The sequence below is a fragment of the Drosophila erecta genome, unplaced genomic scaffold, assembly GCF_003286155.1.
Source record: "Drosophila erecta strain 14021-0224.00,06,07 unplaced genomic scaffold, DereRS2 tig00000055-arrow-pilon, whole genome shotgun sequence".
Lineage (NCBI taxonomy): Eukaryota > Metazoa > Arthropoda > Insecta > Diptera > Drosophilidae > Drosophila > Drosophila erecta.
In genome coordinates this window covers 17,258,941-17,270,065 of record NW_020825200.1, presented here as the reverse complement: position 1 = coordinate 17,270,065, position 11,125 = coordinate 17,258,941, and the positions used below count along the sequence as shown (strand labels likewise).

General features: G+C 49.6%; 1 protein-coding gene across 1 annotated transcript; it reads right to left on the bottom strand.

The window, feature by feature from the left end:
• Positions 1-7: 7 nt before the first annotated feature.
• On the bottom strand, positions 8-10,861 carry LOC6542716 (multiple epidermal growth factor-like domains protein 8). The gene is made up of 6 exons (XM_001970197.3): positions 10,204-10,861; positions 9,487-9,903; positions 7,486-9,408; positions 4,941-7,331; positions 2,449-4,867; positions 8-2,383 (listed from the first exon to the last, which is right to left on the bottom strand). The coding sequence occupies exons 1-6, from the start codon at positions 10,567-10,569 to the stop codon at positions 1,224-1,226; spliced, it is 8,676 nt and encodes a 2,891-aa protein (XP_001970233.2). The 5' UTR covers positions 10,570-10,861; the 3' UTR covers positions 8-1,223.
• Between the last annotated feature and the right edge of the window lie 264 nt (positions 10,862-11,125).

The following is an 11,125-nucleotide window of genomic DNA, read 5'->3' as shown; positions in this document are numbered from 1 at the left end:
GTATAAATATATTGCAAAACGGGACGAATTGATTTATTTCTAATATACATCAGTTCTAAAAATTTCTCTAATTTCGTAAACTCAAATATACAAAAATAGCTACCACATTATAAGGAGGGAATTCTAAACTAAATCGATATAGTGAGAATTTCTTACAACCATTTGGTTACAGAGATTAGGAAAGATTCTGTAGGATTTTGTTCGTTTGTGATGTGCAGCTAGGAAATATTCAAAATATTTCCAAATTGGAAATCATTCCAATTTATCCGGCCATATGGGTGTCAGTGAGCTTTTGCGTAAACATAACAAGTGTGTAAAAAACTGGATTGATCATAAAAATAGTTGTTTGTTCTTAAAATAGTAGGTACACCGGTGCGTAAGAGTGCGCAGTAGAGAGCTAAATAACTAATTGAGCAAATGCTAACCACCACAACTGGGAAGGAATATCATAATACTTTATACAATACAAATACATACTAGCTATGCGAAGATACAACTCATATCGTACATATCTAAAAAGAAACCTATTTGAGCGACAGACATTCACTTAAGTTTGGAATAACCAACGTCTAATTGCTATGACACTTTCAGTATACTATAATAATACGTATATCTTGATTTCTTTGTTGTTCATATGGCTTCTAAATGTTCTTGTACGACATTCTGTTCATGATGCGCGAAGAAATTGACATTCCTATAAGTACTTTACTGTATCAAATTCATTCTGCTGTTTCTCCACTTTTCACTAGGTTATTTCCCTGTTGGTTATGATTTGAGTTAAATTATCTTTTCGTTTACATATTAGCCAAATGAAAGTTCATATAAATCAGTCCGAAAATTTGTTCTGTGTTTAAACTACGTGAATGCATTGCTGTATCCTGTTGCAGATTCGAGACCCAATTCCTTTATATTATGCTTATAATCTAATATTTTATCCATTTCCTGTATGTTAATCTTCTGATAAGTATAAACATTATATAGACGATTTGTGCGCGCACAAGCTATCGTTTAACACACCTTTGTTGCATATATGTACACATAGTATTAATTATTGCGTTATCTAAACGTTATGTACAAAAATTACCTACACTATTCATATACACCGATTTCTAAACGTATGTCTTTTTGCTCTTCCTAAATACGTCCTTGCATAGATATTAAACTCGGTTCGGCTTTCGACATTGACTAACAATTAGTTTGTTCGTGCTGACAGAGATTCTGGTTTAGGCCGGGTGATTAGCCACATTCTGACCCCTTTGGGCGCGCATGAAGTGACGGGTATTTAGGGGATATTGCCGCGAATAGGAAATGAGAGTGGACCCCAGGGCAATGCTCAATGGAGCTCGCGAGCGGCCTGGCAAGCTAATGAACACCGTTCCCACAGCCGCCAAATTGTCAAATGTGGGCTCTATGGCTACCATCATGATGCGGGAGCTTTGGCGGCGTGTGGAGTGGTGCATCACCGATTGCGAGTCACCTGCAGATTGCTCCTGGAGAAGAAGCGCCTGGCGGGCGCGCTGCCGCATGGCGCGGGCCGAGGAGGAGGAGGAGGTCGGCTGCGGACTGTCCATATCAAGCCCGCTCGAGGCCAAGAAGATCTGGGCGAATGGACGCTTGGCCAGGTGCAACATCTCCACCACATGCTGTCTTCTAGCTCGTCTCAGATCCGCTGCCTGCTTCACCTTCCACACAATCACGCAGACGGCGAGGAAGAGGAAAAAGCAGGAGAAGAACACTGAGAAGAACACAAACAGATCAATGTGCAGCTGATCCTGGCGGAATACGACGGAGCCGTAACTGGGTTCGGGTCCAGAGCTCGCTCGCAGAGCAATGAAAAAGCGTGTGGCACTTAGGTTGTGGGCGTGCTGGGGCAGGGTCAGCACCAAACGATTCTTTAGCCCAAAGAGGCGCAACAATGTGTTGCAATGATTAAGCGTTACATGTGTACTCAAGTCCTTGGCGTGCTGGTCCTTCACTATAAAGTTGTGGCCCCCATGGCTCTTGCAATCCTGCAACTGGGGCACGTAATAGGTATTGGCTCCGATTCTCTCTCCTCCAAGGCCCCCGCCACCAATGCGACGCTCGGGTGAAAACAATTTCTGTATAGTGACATTGTCGTGCCTGGGCAACGCAACATTTAGAGGATGCTCCCGTTTTATCTTTGGCCCCCAATTGTATCGGTTGTCAAGGAATATCTCGTGGTAGCCGGTAGTCTCATTCGTCTCAACTATGAATGAGTCGTCCTGTGGTGACATGAAAACATCCAACTCGCCTTGGGTCACATCGATAATAATGCGTATATCCACGTTCATAAAACGAGGCTGGATCACGAAGAACACCGTTTGGCCGGGCTTCAGGGCGGCTGGCTTCGATTTGCATTCCTCTGTTGTGAAAATAAATTTGTGTATAGAGAATTATGTGTAACACAAAAGGCGACATGGCACTTACCAATTGGCTTGGCGTCGAAGCACATTCGCGACTCAACAGTTATTTGCTTGTAGCACTGATGGCCATCTGTGGGGTTGCCAGCATAGGAATCGCGACACTTGGAGCACTGCACCATCCAGCAGAGCTGCGCCGAGTTCTTTCCCCCACCCGCAGTGCAGGTAGCATCGCTTTCCGTGTTGTTGGCGCAGTTGCACTTTTCCCCGGTGACAGGATCGCAAATGTTTCCATGTCCATGACACTGGCAGGGCCGACACTCCTTGTGCAAATCCTCACTACCACGGAAGTACCCAGTTAGGCAACTGTCGCAGCGATCACCAGCGGTGTGATTGCCGCATCTCAAGCAGGTGGCATTGTAAGCCGGACCTTCCTGTAAAATCCTTTCCAGATCAGAGCGGGTCATATTAAACACTGCCGGATCCGCATCGTAGGCAACACACACATCACTGTGGCCGTGGCAATAATCCAAGCATGGTTGGCAAGCATGACCTTCGCGGGGGTTGCCCACAAAAAGCGGCTGACACTTCTCGCACTGCTCTCCCATCGTGTTGTTGTGACACTCTAGGCAAATATCCAGCCGACTACTGGACTCGCAGTTGGAATGACCATTGCACAAACACTGGATGCTACAATTGGCGCCCACGTAGCCAAAGTCGCACTGGCATTGTTCCGGACTCACGCAATTTCCACGGACACACCCTTGACTGCACACCGGCAAGCAGGCACCCTGCTCCTCGCGGTATCCCTGGGCACAGACGCACTTGTAGCCCACTGCTGTGTCCAGGTCGATGCACTGTTCCGACACAGTGTCACAGTTGTGATGGCCATTGATGCACTCATTCTCCGCCGGACACTGCACATAGTGCCAGGACACAACATCAGCATGTGTTAGGTGTGAATCATTTCGCCAGCTGGCATATATAAGATCGCAAGTGGATCCTGAGGGATGTTCCTGCTTATGTTCCAATGCTCCCTCCGTGCAAATGCCATCGCCATTATATCCCTCGCGGGCGCACCAACCACAATGGGCGTGCTCCAGACAGCTGGAGCACTGTGTGTATACATGACATGGTTCCGGACAGCGTTTCAGCTCGCTAGCTTCCAATACCAATCCACAAACGCCACCAGCACACAGTAGTGGCTGGGAGCCGGGCGTCAAACACAAGTTCAGCATAGTGGACCATTTACACTCCTGGTGGTCTTGAGTTGGCGTTTGACTCAAGCACAAGCTACAGTTCTCGTAGGTGTGGCATGGCGGAGGGCAACTTTCGACCACCCTGTACTGATTCTTCTCCACCAATTCCTTGGCTATGCACTCAACAGTGCCCAGTTCATTCCTGGCCCAGTTGCATTGCGGCTGAAGCATACAGCTCTCACAGCTCAATTGGTAGCATTGTGGCAGGGGACACAGGCCTAAGACTCCAACACTCAGTTCTTTGTTGCACCAGGCACTCCTCCTTCCGCAGTCAACTCCAGCTGGAACGCAGCGGCCTCGAATGCCACAGTCGTCACACCAGTGGCATACAGGTGCCACCTCTTGATGCGTTGGCCAGGCCGCCAGACAGGCTCCGCAAGTTGCAAAGCTCGAGCAGTTCCTGCTCGCCATCCAGTCATCATCGCATGCAGCGCCATTGTTGACCACCAGGGTGCCATTGTGATTGGCGCACGGAGTTCGTCCATGGCTAAAGCAGTGGCTACTGTAGCTATATGTGTTCTGAATGGTACAGTAGCTGCAGCCCATGTAGTGCCGGCATTGGTACTTCCCGTTGCTCCAGAGCTGGCAAATATCATCGGGCAAAGTTATCTTGGTGACGTGACTGTGCGTGGAGCTGCCATCCCATCCACCGATGACATAAATCGCTCCCGTATCCGGCTCAATGGCCATGTCCTCTGCATAACTCGAGGCTGGCACACGACCTATAAGCTCCACATCCTCTGTCAGCCGCACCCACTGATTGCATGCGTAAACATAGGCAATAAGAACATCTGTTCCATTAAAGGGCTGCGTCCGTCCACCGTAAAGTATCATGTAGTGTTCGGTGGTAACGGCCGAGTGGAAATAGCGAGCCCTCGGCAGCAGCGAGGCAGGTGAATTCAGTTCCCTGAAACTGGGAAGTTCCGTCCAGCTCAGCTTCTGCAAGTCCAACGCATACAGATTGCTCTGAGGCTCCGTGGAATATCCTCCAAACAAGTAAACACTGTTTGTCTCCGGGTGGTAGACAGAAGTGTGGCCATAAAGAACAGGCATTCTAGCACCCACAGCCGCGAGCTCTTGCCAACGACCAGTGTCCAGGTTGAACTCCCACAACTCGAGTGGTCGGGACTTGTTCAGCGATAATCCGCCCAGGAGAATCAACGACTCGTGCTCTTGATAGCGTAGATGGGTAAGCGTATGACCGGCTAGAGGGGGCGGTACATCGACCTGTAAAGAATTACCATTATTGAACACCCTTTACAACTCTACAACTTTTATCAACTCTTTCCTATTAACTCACCTGGTAGTCCGCTTCACTTGGTTCGACCTCCACCTTAATCTGACTCCAGCGTTGGTTCTGTATCGAGAACATCCAAAAATCATTTAGAAGCTGCGAGCTAGCACCGATTCCTCCGTAAATGTAGATAATCTGTTTTTTAACGTAGATTTCGGACGCGTGGAAATACCTTCCGAGGGGCATTCGATCCTCTGGAGTGGAAGATTCCACTGTGACCTGCAGCCACGTGCTGTTCTTTGTGTCGAATTGTCGGAAATCATTGAGAGGTCCGTGGTTGGGTGAGTACCCACCGAACATCCAAAGCGACCCCCTACGATCCGCATTCACAGAGTGGCCAAATCGAGGAATGGTCTTCCTGAGGTGTTCCAGACTTTCACTTAGCAGCTGGGTATTGAACAGCTCCGTTATTACCAGATGGTTCCGCTGAACTAAGGTACCGCAGTCAGCGCCTGCATAGTTGGCATTACTACAGATGCACCTGCCATACTCCGTGTCGCAGAAGCCCTGCATCCTCTTGGCATTGCAGTTGCTTGGACAAATTTCAATCTCACAGCTGGCACCCACATATCCGGAAGGACACACACAACGTTGTTGGGTATCGCAGATGTGCGGAGGTATACAACTTCCGGCGACGCAGTTCATCACGGAGTACAATGCATTAAATCCAAAGTGTCGCCTTTCAGTTCCCTGCTTATAGTGGACCGTGACGTGACTGGAACGAGCCTCGATAATCCTTGCCGAGCTGTAGGGAGCACAAACCACGGCCAAGAGTTGGTTCTGCTGAGTGGCACCTGTCAGGTCCGGCAGACTGTCATATATGTACACAGCATTCTCATCACAATCCATGGCAAGACTCTGCCACTGAAACTCCAGCTGAAGAAGCGATTTCTCCGCCTGTAGTGTCTTCGGTTGCAATATCCACAAGCACTCTTTAACCTCCAGGCTGGCGCCCCATGGTGACCGGTAAGATTGATATGAGCCGATAGCACTCTTGCCAATATTAGTTAGTATTCCGCGGGATTCACATTGGTAATAGCATTTACCGCCGCCTCGAGGATCTCCGTAATAGCCGGGAGCACATAATTCACAATTGAGTCCCTGGGTGTTGTCCTTGCAGTAGCACTCGCCGTTGCTGACGTTGCAGACACCCAGATCTTGGTTCCCGTGACCGTTGCACTCGCAGGGAAGACATCCGTGTGGAGCGGTAGCGTTTCCGTAGCTCCCCTGTCGACATCTCTCGCACTTTTCACCTTCCGACCAGTCCTGACACTGATCACATTTCCCCAATCGCTCATTGCAGGTTGAATGATTATTGCAGCCACAGCTTAGTCCACAATCGGCTCCGGTCCAACCCAGAGCACAGCGACAGGTGTAATCCGGTGGTCCTGAGCAATTTCCGTTTTGGCACAACTCATAGCAGGTCCTCACACAGCTGAACTTGCCGTCGCCTATGTAACCTCTTCGGCAATGGCAATTGTAGCTGCCCTGGGTATTGGTACACTTCGCCTCCTTGTGGCAATCGTGCAGACCCAATCCACACTCGTCGACATCGGGGCACTGGGCGTACGCCCACTCCGCATCGTGATGGGAGGAACTATTTAAGGCCAGAGAGCAATTTCCTGCACTGTAGCTGAAGTCACCCTGCATGCAGATGCCCTCGATGGGATTGTCGCGATCGAAGCACCAGCCACAGCTCAGAGTTCGTAGACAGGATGAACAATTCCGATGCTGTTCGCAGGATTTGCACTGCTGCTGGAGGAAATGCGGTGTCTGGGGCTTCTGATCGGTAATTTCTTGCGGCTGACGACTGACTACCTGGTCCACCCATTCTCGGCACATTCCAAACTGAAACTCGCTTGTGTACACGGAAAAACTGAAGCACTGGGCACTGGCTTCACACCACACACATCGTCCACGCTCGCCAAGGCATTCCTGACAGCCATGCCGTTCTCTGCAGGATCTTGGGCACTGCTCCACCGCTCGCACGCTGCTATTGGTCTTGCCGATCCTGCCGCAACGGGCGTCCTCGGTCCACCACTCGCACTCGCCACTCCGGGCGCAGGCCTCGCAGCTAACGTAGTTTGTGCAGTTCGAACATTGACTGGGCTGGCTGATCAGGTAAGACCAGTGAAAGGTGTCCGAAGTCTCCATCTTGCACACTTCAGTCTCGTTTACGGATCGCAGATGACAGATATTGGTGAGAGGACACCACGCACAGGACGCGTCAGTGAGGCAGTGGAGACAGTTGGAGTACTGGGTACATTTGCCAGAGTAGTATGGTTCCAAATACTCGAATGTGAAGGCGTTTAGCTGCCCATTGTGCAGGTGCTGCAGTTCCATCTTGGTCTTTTGATAGGCGTTGTATATACCGTTTCCTCCAATTCTTCGTCGAGCCTGTATAAAATGTGGAAATATTAATATGTTGGACATTCGGCGGCCCCTTTGTCTTTGGAAAACATCGAGTCATAGAAAAGTAAATGGATTTTGAAATCGAACAAATAACCTATAGCGTGAGTTAGAAGTAGAGGAAATTTATAAAGGCACTCACCTGGAAATCAATGGTGAAAGGCTGCTCTGTGGTGGGCAGCTGGACATTGCTGCAGTAGCTCTGGTTGGAGCTCTGCGTAGTGACGTTGACGAGCTCATCCAGGTAAAGGCCCAAGCCAGCGCGCAGTACAGCCGAGGAGTAACTGGTGCACACCTGGATGGCTGAGTTGTTCCACTGATGTTGCGGACGCACAAATCCCACCAAACGGGCCAGCATTTCTCCCTCGAGTTTGTGCTCAAAATAAGTGGTAAACGGCGGCGAAGCAAAGTCCACCATAGTAGCATTCACAATACCCACGTAATCCGGCATGGTGTAATTGATCGGGAAGTGGTATTTAATGTATGTAAGTCCCGGGCGTCTATCAGTACTGGTGCACAACGAAGGGCGCCGAATCTCTGTGCCTTTGTCACCCCACCAACCTGAACTATCTCCACATATTCCGTAGTTGTCATCGCGATGATGGCATTTCGCATTCTGAACACACCATGTGCACTCGTTTAATCCCAGTTTACTGGCCACCGAAAAGGCTGCCTTATTTCCGGATGACTTTCCCCATTGCGAGCCATGAACCAAACATGAGTGGCAATCGCCGAGTGAGGGGCATATCCCTGGACATCTGGTGGTTTGAAGATTAGTCGTGCAGTTGGCACCGATGGTGCGACCGTAGCAGCTGCTATCTGCCGAGCACCAGCCACATTCGGGATTCGATAGGCAGGCGGTGTGTGAGGAATGCAATCTGCAGGAGATCTCCGGATTGTAGAGAGTATTCTCCACCCTCAGCACCTGGGGCAGTTCGTAGGCAAAGAGATCCGCATTCACATTTCCATGGTAACCGCCCACAATCAGAAGTGTGTGATTCCGGCGCAGAGCCGCCGCATGTGCAAATACACCCTGCGACTTGGGGTAAAGGCTATCTTCGGCGGAAACCACTTGATTAATCCAAATGTGACAGCTAAGATGGTACCAGTACATTTGGTTGTCATAGCATATCTCATCTTTGTTGTGACGATGAGTATAGCCTCCAAAGACAACCATGTAGTTGCCCGAAATGGTTGCCGTGTGGAATGCTCGCTCCCTGGGTATGTTGGTGTCCCTTAGCGCCGTTCGGGGGTATAAAATCTCCGTCCAGTGCATTTGATCCAGTTGAAAAGCGTAAATGCGATCCGAGAGCTTAGAGAAGCGGGCTAAGCTCGTCATGATTCCACCAAACACAATCAACGAATTGGTGGCTTTGTAATAGACCGTCGAATGCGCTGCCAGACGAACATCTAAGGTCTTGCCGCCTCTCGGTTGCACCAGCTCCCATTGTGAGTCCTCGGAAAGGGGAAGGGGTATACGATACACGCTGGATGAGAACTCACCAGTCTCCAGACTACCACCGAAAATGTAGAGATACCGTCCAGCGGCGTTAAGCGTATGCCTGGCCAAAGCAGGCGGCTTCACTGCGGACCTGATGGCCATTTGCTTCCATTTGCCGCCACTTTCCGTGTTATTGTACTGCCAGAGATCACTGTAGAAACTACCATTGGCGTGCTTCCCGCCATAGATAACGAAACCGCCGGGCACACGATCCGCTGCATGGCCATATCGTCCATGCGGCTTGTGATCCGTAACCTCCTCCAATATATCTTCCAGATACTCGTTCAACTCTTCATTCGTCGAATTCGCATTCACTATGGTAAGAGGCAGGGAGGAGCGCGTGCGGCGCTGAGACGGGTTGGACTCCGCCAAGGTGTACAGAACGGTTCGAAAGATGCTCACGTCGCTGTTAAGACCCCATAGCTTGGCCTCGTCTTCGTTCTTGTGATGGAGAACGGCCTTAAGCAAGGAATGATCGATTTTTTGAGGATGGTAGAAGTGACGGCGACTCTGGAGCGCAATTCCCCATTCATCCTCCCACTGGCTAGTGCTGAAGCGATAAATCTGAAAGGATACCGACGAAATTAGTTCTTTCTGTTGTATCGGGATTGTAAATACAGTAGAATAGTGTATAAGACTTACCTGAAGCGTGCTTATAACGTTATTCAGATCGTATCCGCCGAAGACGTAAAGAGCGTCCTCGTCCTCCATGTAGACGGCACTGTGGGCGGCTCGGGCCGTCATGCCTTCGGCGTCGGTGGCCAGCCAACGCCAGCTGCTGCCTGCTGGGTGATCACTCAGATCACAGAGCCGGCCGCTGAATCCGCGCGAGCAATGGCAGATGCTTTTCTGACAACGACCCCGTCCCTGGCTCTCCCCACATCGCTGGGGACAGGCCTCATCCTCGCAATCGGGACCCACCCACTCGCCGTGACAAACGCACTGATGGCCCACGCACTTCCCATGATTATGGCAGTTGTTTAGACAGTTTGATATGTAGTAGGAGGCTCGAAAGCCATCCAGCACGTAATTCGTGTCGCTGTACATCAGGATGAGCATCTGCAGGAAGAAGAAAGGGGTACAGACCTTAATGAATGGAGTGCACAAGGTCCTTAATGACTGCAACCATTATTATATTAAATTATATTATTAGGAAATCAACGTTATCTGATGTAGGCTTGACCCTAACGCGTACAGTAAAACATATTGAACAGATTATTTTGAGGCTTGTTCCGTTGAAGGTCATGCATGGGGAGTTGGAATAACTATATCCCACTGAAATATTCGGCAACGGTTCATGGAATATTGATCGAAATGGCTCCTATTTAATATCACTCGTTAGGGCAGAACAATACTCACACTCCCGCTGCGGGCCACCAGTCGCTGGGGCTGGGTTCGCCCACTGAAGCTCCCCAGGAGCGTTGAGTTGAAGGAGTCGCCATCGTAGACGTAGATGTAGTCGTAGGAGCACTCGGTGCCCATGCTGTGGAAGGTCAGCGTGATGTACTGGCTGTCGTTGCGCGCCTTGATCAGCCACTCGCAGTGCGAGTCCTGGGTGTAGTTGAAGCCGGAGGGTCCATCGGAGATTTCGCCGTAGGGCTCCGTGAACACCTTGCGGCTGCGATCGCACGGCGCCGACGGCGATGGGGACGGGTGGGCCTGCTCTGTTTGCAGCACCAGCGTCCAGAATGTCAAGGTTGCCAGCAGCGCGTACATTTTCTGCATTTTAATCGCTCACTTTTTATGCTAATTTTTGGCTATCTCACTGGGTGCCGTTTTGGCCGTTCAGATTTGCTCCAGCCAGCGCCCGCTGGCTCCTGCCATTGCTCACGACTTGCCGCTGGGCCCGGGCCAACAGCGCATCCGGTTTGGTCTGCTGAATATTCGTTATATTTCCAATTATTTTCCCCAGAAAATTGTTGAAAATATTTCGATTTATTTGTTGTATCGGGCCCTATCGGTCTTCGATATCGTCGTTGTTTGTCGCCGCCTATCGCTGCAAGTCTGAAGCAGAACAAAACATATGTTTTGTCTTCGATGGCAATGCCACTTTCACTTTTGGTATTTTTTTAACTGATCTGGCAGAATCTACTGACCGTTAAAATATCCAATTATTATATGTAAAATATTTATTTTTCTGTAATTTTATAAGCATGATCTACTATTTATATTAGCCTGCGTTCTATTGGGCAAGCATGTATTGTTTTTGGTTTTACATTCAGATGTCAACGCGGGGATCCAAAATCATAATGATTCATAACACAGACAAACATAATTAAAG